Raw genomic sequence first — 20,964 nt, 5'->3', positions numbered from 1 at the left:
GTAGGTATTACTATGTATTATAGAAGTAGAGAAATTGAAACTTAGAAATTTGCACATTTTTCCACATTTTTTGTAAATTTGGTATTTTTTTATAAATAAAAATGAATTTTTTTTACTCCATTTTACCAGTGTCATGAAGTAGAATATGTGACGAAAAAACAATCTCAGAATGGCCTGGATAAGTAAAAGTGTTTTAAAGTTATTCACACATAAAGTGACACTGGTTAGATTTGCAAAAAATGGCCTGGTCCTTAAGGTGAAAATGAGCCCAGTCTCTAAGGGGTTAAGAAAGTAGACTGCAATAGCTACTTGGATTATCAAAGTGTCCGTCACAAAAAATGGAAAAATAATATTCTGTTTAAAGACGAACATTTTCCCGCCACTGACTCAACAACAAATCAGTGACCAGGAAATCTCCCCCAGTGCCATGCACCAATCAGCGAAGGTCCTAAGATATCATTCCACACACAGGTAAATCCAGATAAAAACAGCCAATACTGGAATCAAACTTCATCTTGAGGTAATTCTAAAATAATAAAAGTGGCGAGAAAAACAAGAGAAAAAAGGGGGAAAGAGAAGGGAGGCAAAAAGACAACCTAAAATGCTAACAAAAATTGTGTCATTGCCCCCATGTGAAACACTCTGGGGGGCCTATACATTCTAGTCAAACTACTAGTGAACTGTCTAGAGTGAACCTACCAGGAGCAACTCCAGCACACAGTCCCATGTAAAAAACATCCCCTTTATCAACTCCAGCACACAGTCCCAAGTAACATACATCACATCCCCTGCCTTCAGCCCCTCCAGCACACAGTCCCATGTAAAATACATCACATCCCCTGCCTTTAGCCCCTCCAGCATACAGTCCCATGTAACATACATCACATCCCCTGCCTTTAGCCCCTCCAGCATACAGTCCCATGTAACATACATCACATCCCCTGCCTTTAGCCCCTCCAGCATACAGTCCCATGTAAAATACATTACTCCCCCTGCATACAGTCCCATGTAAAATTCATTACTCCCCCTGCATACAGTCCCATGTAAAATACATCACTCCCCCTGCCTTCAGCCCCTCCAGACTCATGTAAAATAGATAATTCCCCCTGCCTTTAGCAACTCCCTGCCTTCAGCCCCATGTAAATCTCTCTTCAGATGCCTCTAACATACAGTCTCCAGTACAATGATCACTCCTGCTCCCTTCAGCCCCTGCAAAATGACCCCCAAAAAGGACAATCATTGTTGCCATCCACATCCACATACTGACAAGAAGAATCTCCTGCAAATCATGAGGCCCCGCCCCCCATGGATGACGAGACTCCGCCTCTTCCAATGACATCATACCTACCAGGAGCAACTCCATTCTAGTCACGACAGTCAGCGCTTGACTTCTATTACAGGACTTGCGGTTCAGTCACTAGACTAAGGAGAGGTAAAATAAACGTCAGGATTTCGAGCCGCTGCATCTGAAAAGCTCAGTAACCACATTCTTCAGAACGCTGGCTGGTGGCCAAGGAGGTTTGGCCTGTGTTACCGCGAGATTTCCTCTGGGTCTGCGATAGCTTTGATGGACGCGCAAAGTTTGAGAGTTTGTTGCTGATTATATCGATTGCTAACAGTTCAACATGTCTCAAGTAGATCTGCTTGAAGAAATGAGCGGATGGAATCATGAGATGTGTCAGCGAGAGCTGCCGACAGCACTACCTAAACTTTTTATATCCTTCATATCGTGATACACTGCCTTTCCGGGTTATCTGCAGTCACAGTAGGTCACGTTAGAAATGCATGTTGTAGTGGACCTCAGACATTGCAAGGCTCAGTCCAGTAGTAAGCCCGTGCCAGGTCTTTTTTTTTTCCCCAGGAACCAAACGTAGCCCTCTGTTACCATAATGTCGTCTCATTGTAATCTGTTCAGATGGAAATCCTGGCCAGCTATGGGTCTAAGGACCCAAACTAGCACTATCATTGGGACTTCTACTGTTAGGCTAGGGCTAACGCGCGCCATTTTTTTATAATGATAGTCTATGGTGTCGTACTGCGACGCGACAGTCGCAGAAAAATCCATCTTAGATGGAGTTTTTGCTACTGTCGTTTTGCAGTCCCAGCGTGACACCATAGACTATCATTGACAAAATGTTGTTGTCTAGCCCTGTTCATTACCCTTGGTGTGGCCAGGAATTGTGTAGGTAATACAGAAGCTAAAATGCTCCCATATTGTAGCCCTCTGAATGAGGCCTTATAATAAGGCCCCATTGGGCTCTGCCTAGGTGGAAAAACAGCGCTGCATGCTAATGGAGCCTTTGTCACAGGTGTGAACATAGCCATTCATGGTGAGATTTGGGCAAGTTTAGGGTGCTGCCACACATCCACACATCGTGGCTATGCTGAATTTTGGGTGTGGCAAAAAAAAAAATCACACCAAAAATAGTGTATTGGTTATAGTGCGGTTTTTTTCCAGCAAAGGAGAAAACACACAAGAAACTTAAATAACCTTTATTTTACTAATAGTATTTTGTATTTAATGTACCGGTAATTCAGTTTTGCTGTGTTTTCTCTTTGCTGGAAGAAAACATCCATGTACGGAGGAAGTCATCACTTTAAAGCGAACTTTTCACCAGGATTTCACCTAATAAACTATTACCAGTACCTTATAGATTATGCTCATTCTGTTTAAATGCATTCTTGTCCCGCTTTCCTGGGATGTATAGTGATGAAAAAAACGACTTATAAAGTCCTTGTCTCCAGCTCCTGCAGTCACGGTGGAAGTCAAGGGGGTAGCCCTTCCCTCACTCCGGGCTGTACCTCCCCTGCCCTAACCCCTCCTCTAACTAGTGAAACTGACACCCGGCTCAGTCGCCGGGACCGCGCTTGTACTGGCGGCGCATGCGCCGTTGGTCTCAGTAGCAGCGCGATCCCGTAAGTGAATTGCGCATGCGCCGTCCGTCCCCGATGCCTCCCTGTCTTCTATTCAGGCGCGTGCATCAGCTGTTTCAAACTTGTGGCCATTCGCAGAAATTTAAATCTTGAGATGGCGTGGTCGAATTTCGCCACACCATCTGAGTGGTGAAAATGCAGGAGCTACATGTTTCCCGCACGCATAACAGCCTCCCCCGCCTGAGATCGGGGAAGCTCTTATATGCCAGTGATAGCCTGAGTCACTGGAATAATGATAATAATCTGTATGGAAATATAGCGGGGCACATTTACTAAGGGACTTGCGACTATTTTATGCCTAAAATAGTTGCAAGTCCCTTTTTTAACCTGAAACAATATTTAGTTGCACGGCCGGTTTTACGCTATGTCCACCGGTTGGGCATGAGGGGGGCTGTGGCGTGTCCGGGTAGTGTCAGGGGCAGGATTCTAGCCCCAGCAAATTTACTTGTATGTACGTCTGGAAACAGACGCAAATAATAATGAAAAACTACAACAGGTGCAAGGACTCAATTATCATAAATTAGATAATCTTACGTTAGCGCAGGGGGAAACTAAGACCGGCGTGAAAAGCTGGTCTTAGTGATTGTTCCCCAGTGAGTGCTGTTCTGTGATTGATAAATATCTATCACAAGATAAAATTGGTAATCTAACGATTGCTTGTTATAGTGACCTAGGGTGACTTAAAGGGAACCTGTCACCTCCCAAAACCATCCCAAGCCGCCAGCAGCGTGTTTCTGATGATGCCTTTCTTCCTGAAGGCAGATGCAGCAAAAGTACTGAAAACGTTTTATCCCCTGCCCGGCGCGCTTCTCCACACATGCTTGAAGTCAAGGAGGCAGCGGCCTCCTTGCTTCAAGTCACAGTAACCACGCCCCCTTCTCTGCCCCTTCGCTGTGACTGACAGCCGGCTGTTCGGAAAAGGCAGCCGAACTCTCGTGCATAAGCGCTGTCAGTCACAGCGAAGGAGCAGGGAAGGGGGCCTGGTTACTGTGACTTGAAGCAAGGAGGCCGCTGCCACCGTGACTTCAAGCATGTGTGGAGAAGCGCGCCGGGCAGGGGATAAAACGTTTTCAGTACTTTTGCTGCATCTGCCTTCAGGAAGAAAGGCATCATCAGAAACACGCTGCTGGCTACACGCAGGTACAGCTGGCAGCTTAGGATGGTTTTGGGAGGTGACAGGTTCCCTTTAAAAAAAAAAAAAAGTCCGAATATAACCTATGAAAAAAATATAAAAGTTAAAATCACCACCCCTTTCCCAAAGAATTTTTTTTTATTTTTTAGAAAGGTATTTTTTTTAAAAGTATTAAAACACAAGATGAACTATACAAATTTGGTATCTGTGTAATTGCACTGACCCCGAGAATGAAGTTAAAGAGGACCTTTCATGTTTTTTTATTAATTGAGATAAATACCTTACTCTCCGCTGATGCTGCCACCATGCCTGATTTTTTTTTTTTAAATATCGCTCCTGTGGCCCCGCTGTGTTCCCCTGTAGTTTCCCCGCTTAGTATGGTAATAATGAGCATTGGTACAGGGAGGGGGAGACGCCAGGATTTCTCAATGGGCGTCTCCTTCTCCCTGGCTGTGCCGCGATCCAATGACAGTGGAGAGCGTCACTGCCAGGGGGGAAAAACACCTCACCTTCTCCTTAGTTTTACTGTGTGTGACTTTTCCCTTTGCTGGAAGAAAATGCACAATAACTGCAGGTATATTTGCTTGGGCTCAGACATGTCCTCCAAGCAGGATATGTTGGCTAATCTCTCAATTTTACACCAGTGTGAGGGTTATTAAGACCACAGAGTACACCTGTCTTTGTTTTTGTTATTTCCTTTTTTTGATACCCATTTGTTTTATACCCCTTCCAAGAAACAGGAAATCCATGACTGGTAGCAGCACCTTAACTAAAGCTACATTCGCACTAGCGTTAATATTTTCCGGTATTGAGATCAGTCATAGGGTCTCAATACCGGAAAAAACGCTTCTGTTGTGTCCCCATTGACAATGAATGGGGACAAAACTGAACAGAACGGAATGCTCCAAAATACATTCCGTTCGGTTCCCCTACCGGAGAGCAAACCGCAGCATGCTGTGGTTTGCTTTGCGTCCTGGGATGCGGAGCAAGACTGATCCGGCATGACCCACAATGCAAGTTAATGGGGATGGATCCGTTTTCTCTGACACAATAGAAAACGGATCCGTCCCCCATTGACTTTCAATGGAGTTCATGATGGATCCGTCTTGGGTTTTTTAAAGATAATACAACTGGATCCGTAAGGGTACTTTCACACTAGCATTATTCTTTTCTGGTATTGAAATCCGGTAAAGGGTCTCAATACCGGAAAAAAACGCATCAGTTTTATCCTAATGCATTCTGAATGGAAAGTAATCCGTTCAGTATGCATCAGGAGGTCTTCTGTTCCTTGTATGGTATTTGACCAGACAAAATACTGCAGCATGCACCATCCACTGCACCATCAATTATTATAATACTGAGGAGGGTGGGTGACATGTTGGCCACTGCACCACCAATGAATATATACTGAGGAGGGTGGGGCCGGGGGTCTGTGACCACTGCGCCACCAATGAATATAATTAACCCCGAAATAGAAGCATTCAACACTGTCAAGTGTGACTGCCCCTGTGATGTCACTAAGATTCAGCGGTAATTAAGAAACGTTTTTGCTTGAAAAAGACCACACTGGTCGAAATGTCACTTTTTTATGGTTAATAAATTTTGGACTAATAAAGACTTGAGTGCCGCGGTCTACTTTGAAATTTGCTGTTGCTGGGGGTGCTTCGGACTGGCACCCAACACTGCGGGCACCACCACAATAAGGCTGTTTTTTGATGTGCTGCTACGCTCCCCCTTTTTTTTTCTATGCCTTGCTGATGATGTCACAGCGTGTGGTGTGCTGATTAGCTGAAAAATCGGTTGCGCTGGTCAAGGCTGAAGTCGCCCTCTGACCGACGTTCAGATACCTTTTGAGCCTTCAACTCTTTCCTCCAAGCTCCCAACCCACAGCCATGTCAGAACCTGGGGAGTGCATGGAGCCATCTGTCAGCTTGGCAGTGAGTGTAATCAAGCTGTGTCTGTCTCTCTGTCTGTCTCTCTGTCTGTCTCTCTGTCTGTCTCTCTGTCTGTCTCTCTGTCTGTCTCTCTGTCTGTCTCTCTGTCTGTCTCTCTGTCTGTCTCTCTGTCTGTCTCTCTGTCTGTCTCTCTGTCTGTCTCTCTGTCTGTCTCTCTGTCTGTCTCTCTGTCTGTCTGTCTGTCTGTCTGTCTGTCTCTCTGTCTGTCTGTCTGTCTGTCTGTCTCTCTGTCTGTCTGTCTCTCTGTCTGTCTCTCTGTCTGTCTGTCTCTCTGTCTGTCTGTCTCTCTGTCTGTCTGTCTCTCTGTCTGTCTGTCTCTCTGTCTGTCTGTCTCTCTGTCTGTCTGTCTCTCTGTCTGTCTGTCTCTCTGTCTGTCTGTCTCTCTGTCTGTCTGTCTCTCTGTCTGTCTGTCTCTCTGTCTGTCTGTCTCTCTGTCTGTCTCTCTGTCTGTCTCTCTGTCTGTCTCTCTGTCTCTCTGCCTGTCTCTCTGTCTGTCTCTCTGTCTGTCTCTCTGCCTGTCTCTCTGTCTGTCTGTCTGTCTCTCTGTCTGTCTCTCCACAGTTGATCTAGATCTGAGATAATCAGTATACAGTCAGGTCCATAAATCTAGTGACATCGACACAATTCTAAAATTTTTGGCTGTATATCCCACCAGAATGGATTTGAAATGAAACAAACAAGATGTGCTTTAACTGCAGACTGTCAGCTTTAATTTGAGGGTATTTACATCCAAATCAGGTGATCGGTGTAGGAATGACAACAGTTTGCATATGTGCCTCCCACTTGTTAAGGGACCAAAAGTAATTTCACTTTTTAATACTTGGTTGCAAATCCTTTGCAGTCAATTACAGCCTGAAGTCTAGAATGCATAGACATCACCAGACGCTGGGTTTCATCCCTGGCGATGCTCTGCCAGGCCTCTACTGCAACTGTCTTCAGTTCCTGCTTGTTCTTGGGGCATTTTCCCTTCAGTTTTGTCTTCAGCAAGTGAAATGCATGCTCAATCGGATTCAGGTCAGGTGATTGACTTGGCCATTGCATAATATTCCACTTCTTTCCCTTAAAAAACTCTTTGGTTGCTTTTGCAGTATGCTTTGGGTCATTGTCCATCTGCACTGTGAAGCGCCATCCAATGAGTTCTAAAGCATTTGGCTGAATATAAGCAGTAGGGTTCGACCGATATAGATTTTTTTAGGGCCGATACCGATAATTTGTGAACTTTCAGGCCGATAGCCGATAATTTATACCGATATTCTGGGAATTTTTATTTTTGAAAAAAAATAATTTCCTACACAAATCTGCTGAAAATTAATGTTTATTGTTAACGTGTATTTTATTTTTTATTTTTTTTGTAAATCTTTCTTTTTCATTTATACTTAATATTTTTATTTTATTCATTTTTTTACTAACTTTTAGCCCCCTTAGGGACTAGAGCCCTTGTCCTATTCACCCTGATAGATCTCTATCAGGGTGAATAGGAGCTCACTCTGTCCCTGCTGCTCTGAACATGGCAGCCAGTGCTTCAATAGCGTCCTGGCTGCCTTGGTAACCGATCGGATTTCCAGGAGTACACTGCTGGGGCTCCGATCGGAGGAGCAGGGGAGAGGGGATCCTGTGGCCACTGCCACCAATGATTAATACTAGGGGGGGCTTGGGTGGGGGGGCGCACTGCGCCACCAATGTTTTTAATACTGGGATGGGGGGCGCTCTGCGCCACCAATGATTAATACTGGGGGGTATTGGGGAGGCGCACTGCGCCACCAGTGAAGAGAAATCTCTCATTCATTCATATACAGGAGGCGGGAGCTGGCTGCAGAATCACATAGCCGGCTCCCGGCCTCTATGAGCGGTAGCTGCGATCTGCGGTAGTTAACCCCTCAGGTGCCGCGGTAGCTGCGATCCGCGGCACCTGAGGGGTTAACTACCGCAGATCGCAGCTACCGCTCATAGAGGCCGGGAGCCGGCTATGTGATTCTGCAGCCAGCTCCCGCCTCCTATATATGAATTAATGAGAGATTTCTCTTCATTGGTGGCGCAGCGGCCATAGCCCCTCCTCTTGTCCTCCTTCCTCTCACTGGCTGCAGTGGTAGCAGCACAGGGGGAGGGAGACACTGCTTCTTTCTCCCCTGTGCTGCTGAGGGAACACGGAGAGCGCTGACAGCAGCGCGATCTGTGTTCCCAATACGTTATCAGAATATTGGCAAAATAGATACCGATAACGGTTAAAATCCTGAATATCGGCCGATAATATCGGTAAAACCGATAATCTGTCGATCCCTAATAAGCAGATAATATTGCCCGAAACACTTCAGAATTCATCCTGCTGCTTTTGTCAGCAGTCACATAATCAGTAAATACAAGAGAACCAGTTCCATTGATGATACATGCCCACGCCATGACACTACCACCACCACGCTTCACTGATAAGGTGGTGGTGAGCAGTTCCTTTCCTTCTCCATACTCTTCTCTTCCCATCACTCTGGTACAAGTTGATCTTGGTCTCATCTGTCTATAGGATGTTGCTCCAGAACTGTGAAGGCTTTTCTAGATGTCGTTTGGCAAACTCTAATCTGGCCTTCCTGTTTTTGAGGCTCACCAATGGTTTACATTTTGTGGTGAACCCTCTGTATTCACTCTGGTGAAGTCTTCTCTTGATTGTTGACTTTGACACACTTACACCTACCTCCTGGAGAGTGTTCTTGATCTGACCAACTGTTGTAAAGGGTGTTTTCTTCACCAGGGAAAGAATTCTTCGATTATCCACCACAGTTGTTTTCCGTGGTCTTCCTGGTCTTTTGTTGTTGCGGACTCACTGGTGCTGTGGCTGCACACAGCGTTATGGCGCTCTGTGACCTCACGCTGTACGCGTTAGATCACAACTCAGCCGACGGAGGAGGAGGAAGAAGAGCGCTGGAACATTGGAGCGGCAGCGTCCAGAGCAGGAGAGGTGAGTATTTTATTTTATAAAACGTGAGACAATATGGGGCTGCTGGGGGGTGATCTGAGGCAAATGTCACGAACGTTCCCACGACAGGTGGAAGGAGATCAGTGAGACTGGCAACACGTGGTTTGATCTGACTGGTTTTCCTTGTGGATCAATAGGCGGCTGTGTTGTTTCTGATAATGGCCACACCCCTTGCTTCAGGTGTTGCTAATGTGGTCATTTAACCTTCCTTATTTATTGTTGCTTCTCCCACAGTGCTGTGCGGTTTAGAGCTTCAGTTTCAAATGTGGATTGCTGGTGTGTGGATCTCGGCGTAGTTCCTGGTGCTTCCATAGCCCCTTTGAAGTTAAAGGGAACCTGTCACCGGGATTTTGTGTATAGAGCTGAGGACATGGTTTGCTAGATGGCCGCTAGCACATCCACAATACCCAGTCCCCATAGCTCTGTGTGCTTTTATTGTGTAAAAAAACCGATTTGATACATATTAAAATTAACCTGAGATGAGTCCTGTCCCTGAGATGAGTCACGTAATTTTGATATGTATCAAATCGGTTTAAAAAAAAAAAGGCTTTCCCCCTTTATTAAAAGCAGTTGACTTTTTATCTGATGCTATGGCAGAATCAGTTAGACTTAGGCCTCATGCACACTACCGTTGCTTGGGTCCGCCTCCAAGCCGCCGTTTCGGCGGCTCGGATGCGGACCCATTTACTTCGATGGGGTCGCAAAAGATGCGGACAGCACTCCGTGTGCTCTCCGCATACGTGGCTCCGTTCCGCGGGCCCGTTAAAAAAATATAACATGTCCTATTCTTGTTTGCGCTTGTCCGTTTTTTGCGCAAGAACGGCACGGCCGTGTGCATGAGGCCTTACTGCTAGGACTACAGCTTTAGCCTCAATGCTCTCCTAGCATTATTTGCCAAAGTCATGGTTGGGTGATGTTGGCTCCAAGGTCAGGTTGTGTAATATTCCATTTTATGGGAAATTATTGTCCGGAAAAGAATTAGGAAAAATTCAGGAAAAAGCAAAAGATACTAAAAAGAACTTCCTGGAAGATAAAAAAAAAAAAAGAGGCAAACTCTCTTTTTTCATAAAAGAAGAAAAAAAAAAGTGTTTTTCTGTCCGCGATGTGGTGCGGAGCAAGACGAATCCGTCCTGACACACAATATCAGTCAATGGGGACGGATTCGTTTTCTCTGACACAATAGAAAACGAATCCGTCCCCTATTGACTTTCACTGGTGTTCAAGATTGATTTGTCATGGTTATATAAGACATAATACAACCGGATCCGTTAATGACGGATGCATGCGGTTGTATTATTGTAACGGAAGTGTTTTTGCAGATCCCCCCCCCCCCCCCCAGTGTGAAAGTAGCCTGAGCTATAGCACTATCACATAGACATAACGTTTTTTTTCCATTTCATCCACCATAACGGCCCACATTGAGATTGACCCTTGACCTCTGTAGGGGCAGGAACACATAAAGAGAGTTTAAATTCCTCCCACCCCTCCACCTCCTCAGTGCTTTCCTGCCCCTACAGGTGCCAACATGTGGAGAGAGCCCTCCTATCAGGGGGGTAGTAACTTTATTATTTTACAGGAATCTCCTGCTGTCCTCCCGCGGCACGGGCTAAGGCTGGACAGCATGGAGCAACAAGGACCCTCGTCTCGGCTTATGCTGAGGCCTGCGGTCCTTCCTTACCTCTAGACCCCCTTCCTTCTATCGGGAAGCAGTCTGGGGTGCCGGCTTCACGGGGTGGCTCGCACGCTGCACTTGGCGTCCTCCTCACTGGAAAACATGTGACCGGCCGGGGGAGTAGGTGCGGCGCATTAGGAAGCGGGCTGCGCGGCGCACGTACCTTTTAAGAGGGCTGGTGCGGCACAGGCACACGCCGACAGCTCGGGGCGCAGCTGGATGACGTCAGACGCCGGGGGAGATTCAAAAGAATCGCGGTTCCAGTCAGCCCTCGCCTGCAAGCACCACGATGTCTGAGGCACCTACGCCAGGAAGGCTCCGATCCTTCGGCCATCAGTACCGTGAGTCCCCTCCGGGGGGGTTGTATTTCAAATTTTGCTCCCTCACTTCCAGGGCACTAAAGAGTCTAAAACTAAAGTGAGACTCCTAAAATGCAATGCGTGCTCCAAAAGGCTCCCCGAAAATTACAGAAAAAGGCTGTGCAGATCCTGCACGGCAGAAATCTGAAAAGAACAACCAGATATTCTTACAGAAATGAAATATTTTATTTTGGACGAGATTAAATCATCTTTGGCTACTATGTCGGCTCCCGCCAGTAACCCCAACCCTCCCAAGAAATGCAAACTCTGTTATTTCCTCCTCTGATGCCGAGGATGTGGAAGAAGCCTCCGTCACATCTAGACAGATACCTAACGAGGATCCCCTATCAGAAGGACTCCTCTCAGCTGGGTGATCCGATGGATCGAAAAGCGGATGGGCTCCTGAAAAGATCCTGGGAGTCTGTGATGTTCAGGGCCATGTATATCTGGCTAGGAGAACGTGACTAACACCTAAAAAATACTTCTAGAGAAGAGATTAGGGATTCTATCCCACTCCTCCGATCCGCCACAGCATTCTTAGCAGATGCTTCCGCGGAATCCATCCGTTTTTCAGCAAAAGAAGCTGCTTTCTCTAATGCAGCCCGGCGGGCACTATGGATGAAAGCCTGGTCAGGGGACAAATCATCCAAAGCCAAGCTCTGCTCTATTCGAATTTGTATTCGGGCCCACTCTAGATAAAATTCTAGATAGAGCTGCTGATAAGATAAAGTGTTTTCCGGAGAAGGAAACTAAAAAGAAGCCCTTTCGTCAGTTTCAGCCTCAACAAAGATCTTACAGGGGTAAAGGAATGGAGCTACCCTAAAGGGGGAAGAGGAAGAGGCTTCATCCTCAATCCCCAAAACAGACAGCCCAAACAATGACGCCAGAGTAGGGGGGCAGACTGGTTTTCTATCCTCATGGGAACAAATCACCTCAAATCCCTGGGTTCTAAACGTAATCTCCCAGGGTTACAAGATAGAATTCACATCAGTCCCCCCAAGAAGATTCTGTATCTCGGCACAGAACAGAACTACCAAAGATATGGCAGGGTGTCCGAGACCTTCTAGATCTAGGTGTAATTCAAAAGGTCCCAGTACTAGAAGAGAGGAGAGGATTCTATTTCAACCTCTTTCTAGTAAAAAAAACCAGACCAGTCTTTTCAAACCATAATAAATCTAAAGCCTTTAAACAGATCCATTCTGTACAGGAAATTCAGGATGGAAACCATCCCATCCACAATTCCTCTCATCCAAAAAGGGGCATTTATGTCGTCGATTGACCTCAAAGACGCATACTACCATATCCCTATTCATCATCTCTCTCAAAAATATTTACCGTTCGCACTAAAGGGGGTGGACGGTTCGATCCACCACTTTCAGTACATCGCCCTTCCATTCGGCATCTCCTCGGCACCCATAATTTTCTCAAAAATCATGGTAGAAATGGTGGCTTATCTTCGCCGAGAAGGTATAATGATTATCCCATACCTCAACGTTTTCCTGATTCTGGGCAGAACAGAAGAAGAAAACCTATCGGCAACTCAAAGGTTTTCAGAGATTCTAAAGCTTCTCAGTTGGATTATAAACATAACAAAATCCACACTTACTCCATCCAGAAGAATAAGGTTCCTAGGGGTAGAACTGCACTCAACCTTACTAAAAACCTTTCTTCCTCAGGACAAAACAGCGGTGCTGATAGAGAAAATCAGGATGTTTCAGAGTTCTCACAGATTCTCCATCAGGAAAGCCATGAGCTTACTAGGAAGCCTAACTGCCTGCATACCCTCAGTCCCTTGGTGCCAGAGCCACACGAGGATAATCCAGAGTTGGATTCTAAGAGAATGGAATGGAAAACGGGTAGACCTAGACAGAAGAATATGGATACCACAGTCTGTGAAAACGGATCTCAACTGGTGGAAGCAAAAAAAGACTACTTGGAGGTCTAGAGTGGCGGATCCATCCTGTGGTTCAGGTAATAATGGATGCAAGTCTCGAGGGCTGGGGAGCCAAAATAGGAGACCATCTGTTTCAGGATATTTGGCCAGAAGACATAAGAAGGTCATCCAACTACAGAGAACTGTATGCTGTCCTCGAGACGATAACAAAATGAGAAGACCTACTAAAGGGTCAACACTTAAAGATACTGTCCGACAACACCACAACGGTGGCATATTTGAGGCACCAAGGAGGGACAAAGTCATGCTTGCTTGGAGGAGTGGCAAAAAGAATCTTCTCTTGGGCAGAAAAGAACACCTTATTGCTCTCCGCCATCCACTTGAAAGGATGTGAAAATACAGTAGCAGACTACCTGAGCAGAGAAAGAATAGATCCAGGAGAATGGTCCCTGAACAGGGAAATCTTTCAGAAGATATCCGAAAGATGGGGTCAGCCCGAAATAGACTTATTCGCTTCCAGACGAAACACTCAGGTAGAGCTCTTTTGCTCCCTAAATCCAGAGGACGGACCTTGGGCGATAGACACCCTGTCAATACACTGGAGATGGAGACTAGCATACGCATTTCCTCCAATACCTCTAATACCTTGAGTCATCCAGAAGTTCCTAGGAGGACCAACCACTCTCATCCTGATAGCCCCCCTATGGCCAAAGAGGAGTTGGTTTTCTACTCTGAAACAGCTATCGTTGGAAGATCCTTGGGAGATCCCCTTTCAGAGAGACATGCTGGTCCAGGGCCCTCTTCTACATCCCGACCCAAAAATATTCAGACTAGCCGTTTGGATCCTGAGAGCGAGACCTTAAGAAATAGAGGCCTTTCAGATAGTGATCCTCACACTCAGGGCCAGTAGAAAAAAGGTTACATCTTCCATCTACCTAAAAATCTAGAAAAAATACTGGTTAGGGGGTGGATCACCCAGACACCACCTCTCTTCCCATCAATAAAATTCTAGATTTCCTTCAGAATGGCTTGGAATTAGGATTGAGACCTAGTACCCTGAAAGTACAAATATCGGCTCTTGGCACCTTCTATGACTGCAGCCTAGCCAATCACAGATCGGTCAGGAGATTCATCAGAGCAGCAATCAGATTAAGACCCACTCTAAGATCTAGGGCTCCAACTTGGGACCTAAACATCGTCCTAGAGGGTTTAACAAAACCTCCCTTTGTGCCGCTGTCAGATATCTCTTTAAAGCACCTTTCCCTAAAAACCGCTTTCCTGATAGCAATAACCTCAGCCAGATGTATTGGAGAACTTCAAGCCCTTTCCTGCAAGGAACCATATCTCCAAATCAACGAAGATCACATTCGTCTGACGCTCGACCCAGGGTTCCTCACTAAGGTGGTCTCATCCTTCCACTGGGACCAGGAAATATTCCTACCCTCTATCACCGGGTCTGAAGATACAGGGTCAGGCGATAAAATGCGTCTTAGATGTTAGAAATACTGTCATTCAATATCTTGAGTCTACCAAAGCATTTAGGACGGATAATAATCTCCTAATACAGTTCTCAGGAAAAAATAAAGGGAAGAAGCTCTCTAAATCCTCCATAGCTAGATGGATTAGATCCACCATTAAGTGTTGCTATGTTATACAGGGCAAACCCAGCCCTGGAGCCTTTAAAGCCCATTCCACTAGGGCCACGGCCTCCTCTTGGGCTGAAAAAGGAGGTGTCTCACTTGACCAGATCTGTAGGGCTGCAACCTGGTCAAGTGCAAATACATTTGTAAGACACTATCGTCTTCTGGACTCGAATGAAGCTCTTTTTGGCCGGAAGGTTCATAAAGACAGCGGCAGACAGCAAGCACATAGTGGTGGGAATAAAATGCCATATTCAACAGTGAGGGCTGACCAATGTGCTCTGCATGGAGCACATCTTCAATATGGAGCTGCAAAGGCACAGTGGTGTTCCCCCTACATCGCCTCATATGCAACGTTTCCACATGTTGGAATTCCACACTCCACATCTTGGACCAACTGTATCAGCAGAGGAAACCCCTGACCGATTTCTTGATGATGCAGACACAGGTCTACTCCCTGGTGTAACTTTGACGTTAGACAGTGGCAGCTCATGCTTGACATATGCCATTTGCTTAGGCCACTTTAGTTGTCAGTCGCCACGACTACTGGATGAATGATGGCATTCCACTCTATCCTGGAGGGGATACTGATAAATCTGACTGATGAGGGGACAGAAGACATGGCACCTACATCTCATTGCCATCTGAGCCCTGTGGAGGCTGAACTGGCACAGGAGGAGGACAAAAACACCCAGGAATTCAATGCAGAACTAGGTGGTTTATCTGCCCAAGTGACAGGAGAGGAGCAGGAGGAGTTAGAAGATGATGACGAAGATGATACAGATGACCCTGCAATACTGTGTCAGTATGCAGTGGTGATGAAGGCAAGGAGTCCCTCTGAGTCCCTTGCGCAAATTGCCAGATGCATGCTGATTTGCATATGTAGTCACTGCCTCATTATCATCATTCGGCAAATGATGGCCAGAGGGTAGAGGGAGGCTCTCATAGGATGAATATGTTCAATAAGTGGGTAATCCACTATACAATTTTTTTTTAGGTATGCTCACCTATTCAGGGTGCACCTAATTGGGTGCAACCCCAGTAGAGGCTGTATGTAAATGGTTCACAGTTGGTGCAGCCCAGATATATCCAAATCCCTTGGGTGGGAGCCACCCCACCACACGGGTTAGACAGTAGTAATGAGAAGAAAGGACGCTTGACTTTTCCGGTCGAACGTATGGACAGTAGGAGGCACACTATCACAACTGGGTAATTTGCAATTTTCAGGTTTATTGGTAGACAACGCGTTTTGGGGTACTTCTGACCCCTTTATCAAGTCTAAAAAACACACCAAAGGTACATGTACAAAATATATGACAATAAACATAAAGAAGTTTAAGGGAAAAATTAAAAATAAAGATCATAACAATATTATTATTGACAGGAGAATGTCATACATATAAATAAAATAGACATGCGGAAATGCCTGGGTAAATAGATCATACATATAAATAAAATGCATATGCGAGAAAATATATTTATATAGATCCATAAAAATAGTATAAATGAATATATTATATTTAGAGAGTACACATGGGTATATAAAAGTAAGGAAATAGGTAAAAACATCATATGTCTAGAATTCTCCAAACTGATCCTCTTTCATGTATAGTGTGACCAAAGATAATCCTATTTTATATAAAGTACGACCAATCACTATTTTTGAAAAGTAAAACATAGTATATAGTATATATAAAATAGGGAATAGTTTGTACATACCAGAGGTTTTTTGATAGTTAATGAAAACCTATTTGGTAAGAAAGATAATTGATCAGTGATTGAAAGGGATCTGCTTCTGTTTGCACCCTGATTCCTCCTTCATCCCCAATGACAGGCCCCTGGAGAGCTATGTCAATGACACACTCACACACACAGTATGGTCTTAGAAACAGCTCAGATTTTTTTTTTTTTTGAGAATATGGCTTCTTATACATACATACAGGAAACAGATGTGGTTCACATATACAATGGTGCTGAGTAAATACAATTCCTTATATTGAAATAAGGCTAATGTAAATACATTCACCCTCTAGTATGATGTCGCCCAACATCCTGTCATTCATACAGATCATATAGCTTATTCTATTTAACCCTTCAATCCCCTCTAAGTCATGGATATGACTTATCTTCTTTCTCTCATAGAGAGGTAAGTTGCATATGATTGTCCAGGATCTGTGGGTTTTGGACACATTACACAAAAATCTGTATGAGTGAAGGGATACATTGGATACAACAACATATGATAATCTAGGAAGCAATTATAATTATAATACTGATAAATAATGTTCTTAACCAACTCAAATCCGGCAGCCAGCTCAATAACCAGTCCCACCAAGAGGATGAATCAACATCCTTCTTGATATTATTGGCAATTTCATGTAAGGCTTGAATATGGGACTGGATTGATCTGGAATGGTCAGATAAAGTAAAGCAACACATTCCTTTAAAATCTTGACATCCTATATTATGTTTAAGTAACAGATAATCCACAGCAAATCTAGTCTCTAGCACTGCTCCTCTTACGCCTTGTAGATCTAAAAGCATGTCTGATAAGGCGATAGAGGTATGTTTCAGAGATTTAAGTCACATGCAATAAAATTTATAGTACGAGTATTATATATAGCCAGTCCAGGCACTTCTAATATAGAGGCGCCCAAACTTGTATATTCTGCACGGCTGAGAAGGGGTAAAGTAGAGTCACAGTTTTCTGATAAAGTCTTGGTAACCGATCTGTAAGCTCTCCTGAGGGGGTTGCCTGGGAAGGGCCAAAGTCAGCCGGGATAACGCACAGGGACCTCCAATAACAGCAGGAATGTAAAACAAGTCTCTGCTGTAGTCACATTAATAGTAATTATTCTAATATTATCCCTGCTCACACAAGGGAATAAAAGATTGTGTATTGTTAGCCATCGACCAGACTTCTAGGAGGGATTCATCGGGTGTAGGCACAGCAATAACACATGTTTGTATAAGATCCCGTGGGCTCTGTAAGTCTTTAAGGCACAATGAACTAACATTTAGGGCATTTGCCATCCTGACTATACTATTCTGTTCAGAATAAAAGGGGGACGGGAGCAAAGGGATCTTGCTCCTGAGCTCTTTTATATACTGACTGATTATTTGGTGCACCGCAGAAAAAACTCATCTCCTCTGGGTGATAAATACATGTAGTAATAAGCCAGACTGGCAAGAAAACACAAATATTAATAATTATCGGCAGACAAACAAATCTCCCAGAATATTTTGGGGTCATCATCTTCAGCCTGTGGCAAGCCACTTTTCAGGGAAACTTCTTCTGAGCTCCCCTCTTTGTTCATAGATTTCACAACTGCTTCACCCTCTTTGTCTTTGTCCGTCACCGGAGAAGAAGCCTCAGTGACCCTTTTCACTCTGCTAGCGTGAATTCAAATTGGAGCCTCTTCTGTGAGAATTGCTGTTTTGGTGACTGCTACCACTCAGGTGGGTGGTCCAAGCGGGAACTCAGTCTGTTTTCGTCCTTTTGCCAGGCGCTGGACTATCACCACGTCTCCTGGTTGGAAAGGATGCCTAGGTTCCTGTGGAGAGAAAGGAGAGGCACAAGCAACATCTCGTTCAATTTGATCTAAAGTTTCTACAAGTTTCCTCACATATTCTGCCTGTACTACTTCATCCCCTTTTTCTATCACGGCGGCCTTTGGACCCCAAGGGGTTGGGAAGGGTCTTCCCATTAAGACTTTAAAGGGTGAATAACCAGTATTCTTATTAGGCTGCATCCTAATTTCTGCTAGGGCTATAGGCAAGAACTTTTTCCAATTGGTGAATGTGCCTCCAGTAATTTTCCTTATTTTTTCTTTAATTGTTCTATTCTACTTCCCCGGAACTGTGTGAGTGATAAGGGAGGTGGAACTTCCAGTCAATCCTGAGGGCTTTGGAATGCTCCTTACATACCCTAGATGCAAAAGGTGGGCCATTATCTGAGTTAATTTGAACAGGACACCCCCATCTGGGGATGATCTCTTGTAACAAAATTCTTACCACAATTTCTGTGGTTTCATTGGTAGTAGGAAAAACCTTCATTTAAAGAACATATCCACAATTACAAGGGCATACTCCTGCTTTCTTCCTGTCTTTGGGATATGGGCGAAGTCAATTTGTAAGTGAGTGAATGGCGAAGTCGGGTAATTCAGATGCTGGTGTTGGGCCTTCTTTGAATAATTTGGGTTGTTTCTGAGACATATAATACACCGTGAAACATAAGATTGTACCTTTTGATCTAAGACTTGGTATAAAAAATCTCTCCGACTGAGGTCAGTGGTTGCCTGTGGCCCCCTATGGCCAAGACCCATGATATTGTGCAATTAAAATCGGGGCGCTTGCAACTGGGATACATGGTTTCCCCCCTTTGCAGATAAGACCTGTATCAGGGTCTTGTACTGCACCTACCGACTGCCATTCTATTTTGTCACTACTGGTAGCCAAATCCTGGAGGCTTAGCAATAGATTACCCTTACTGACAATGTCTGGAACTGGGGAGGGCATTTGAACCGTTGCTGCCATTCTAATGGCAGCCTCTTTTGCTGCCTGATCAGCTAGAGAATTCCCTTTAGCTATATGCGTTTGGAGACCAGTATGTGCCTTACAATGGATAATAGCAACTTTGCTTGGTAATTGGATGGCGGACAGGAGATCATGTACTAGGGTGGAATGTGAGATTTGCCTCCCATCTGCAGCTATGAAGCCTCTCCTCTGCCAGACTACCCCATGATCATGTACAACCCCAAAGGCATATTTGGAATCTGTGTAAACATTTACATCTCTCCCCTCAAAAAGACAACAAGCTCTATTGAGGGCAATCAGTTCAGCTGCTTGGGCTGACTGAAAAGGTATAGGATTCGATTCCAGTATAACATCAGGGAGCTGAACCACAGCGTATCCTGCATGATAAGTGTTGTCATTAGGACGAGAACAGGATCCATCCACAAAAATATCAGGTGCCCCTTCAATGGGTGTGGACTGTCAGGCCTAGGTAAGGTATGTTCATTTATAAGTTCAGTACATGCAGGGGGAGGAGGCAAATCATCCTGCTTTCCCTTGTAGCCAAGTAGGGCATTCAGTATAGCCATTGGACCGAATGTGGGTGCTGAGTATTTGATATGAAGTTGAGGATTAGATAGCAACAAAACTTCATATCCACTCAGTCTTTGTGCTGACATATGTTCTGTATGTACAGTGGAGGAAATAATTATTTGACCCCTCACTGATTTTGTAAGTTTGTCCAATGACAAAGAAATGAAAAGTCTCAGAACAGTATCATTTCAATGGTAGGTTTATTGTAACAGTGGCAGATAGCACATCAAAAGGAAAATCGAAAAAATAACTTTAAATAAAAGATAGCAACTGATTTGCATTTCATTGAGTGAAATAAGTATTTGAACCCTCTAACAAAAAAAGACTTAATACTTGGTGGAAAAACCCTTGTTTGCAAGCACAGAGGTCAAACGTTTCTTGTAATTGATGACCAAGTTTGCGCACATTTTAGGAGGAATGTTGGTCCACTCCTCTTTGCAGATCATCTCTAAATCCCTAAGGTTTCGAGGCTGTCTCTGTGCAACTCTGAGCTTGAGCTCCCTCCATAGGTTTTTGATTGGATTAAGGTCCGGAGACTGACTAGGCCACTCCATGACCTTAATGTGCTTCTTCTTGAGCCACTCCTTTGTTGCCTTTGCTGTATTTTTTGGGTCATTGTCGTGCTGGAACACCCATCCACGACCCATTTTCAGTTTCCTGGCAGAGGGAAGGAGGTTGTCGCTCAGGATTTCACGATACATGGCTCCGTCCATTTTCCCGTTTATGCGAATAAGTTGTCCTGTGCCCTTAGCAGAAAAACACCCCCAAAGCAAAATGTTTCCACCCCCATGCTTGACGGTGGGGACGGTGTTTTGGGGGTCATAGGCAGCATTTTTCTTCCTCCAAACACAGCGAGTTGAGTTAATGCCAAAGAGCTATATTTTGGTCTCATCAGACCACAGCACCTTCTCCCAGTCACTCTCTGAATCATTCAGGTGTTCATTGGCAAACTTCAGACGGGCCTGCACATGTGCCTTCCTGAGCAGGGGGACCTTGCGAGCCCTGCAGGATTTTAATCCATTGCGGTGTAATGTGTTTCCAATGGTTTTCTTGGTGACTGTGGTCCCTGCTAATTTGAGGTCATTAACTAACTCCTCCCGTGTAGTTCTAGGATGCTTTTTCACCTTTCTCAGAACCATTGACACCCCACGAGGTGAGATCTTGCGTGGAGCCCCAGAGCGAGGTCGATTGATGGTCATTTTGTGCTCCTTCCATTTTCGAACAATCGCACCAACAGTTGTCACCTTCTCTCCCAGCTTCTTGCTAATGGTTTTGTAGCCCATTCCAGCCTTGTGCAGGTCTACAAT

At 44.9% G+C, this 20,964-nt stretch overlaps 1 protein-coding gene across 6 annotated transcripts in view; it reads left to right on the top strand.

The window, feature by feature from the left end:
- The first annotated feature begins 1,379 nt into the window (after window positions 1–1,379).
- The window catches only part of C9H1orf112 (chromosome 9 C1orf112 homolog), a 605,884-nt gene continuing 586,299 nt past the window's right edge, over window positions 1,380–20,964 (top strand). For 5 of the 6 annotated variants that reach the window (XR_005774249.1, XM_040407709.1, XM_040407710.1 and 2 more), the window contains exon 1: window positions 1,380–1,715. Coding sequence is in view for 4 of the 6 variants with exons in the window: in XM_040407709.1 (XP_040263643.1) it covers window positions 1,626–1,715 (90 nt within the window). In the remaining 2 variants the exon portion in view is untranslated. Of the gene's footprint in view, window positions 1,716–1,735; window positions 1,766–20,964 lie in introns of those variants that run through there. The other variant, XM_040407712.1, reaches the window with a different exon arrangement.

This window comes from Bufo bufo, chromosome 9 (genome assembly GCF_905171765.1).
Source record: "Bufo bufo chromosome 9, aBufBuf1.1, whole genome shotgun sequence".
Lineage (NCBI taxonomy): Eukaryota > Metazoa > Chordata > Amphibia > Anura > Bufonidae > Bufo > Bufo bufo.
Note: the sequence above shows the minus strand (reverse complement) of the source record. Positions and strands in the feature narration are given on the sequence as shown.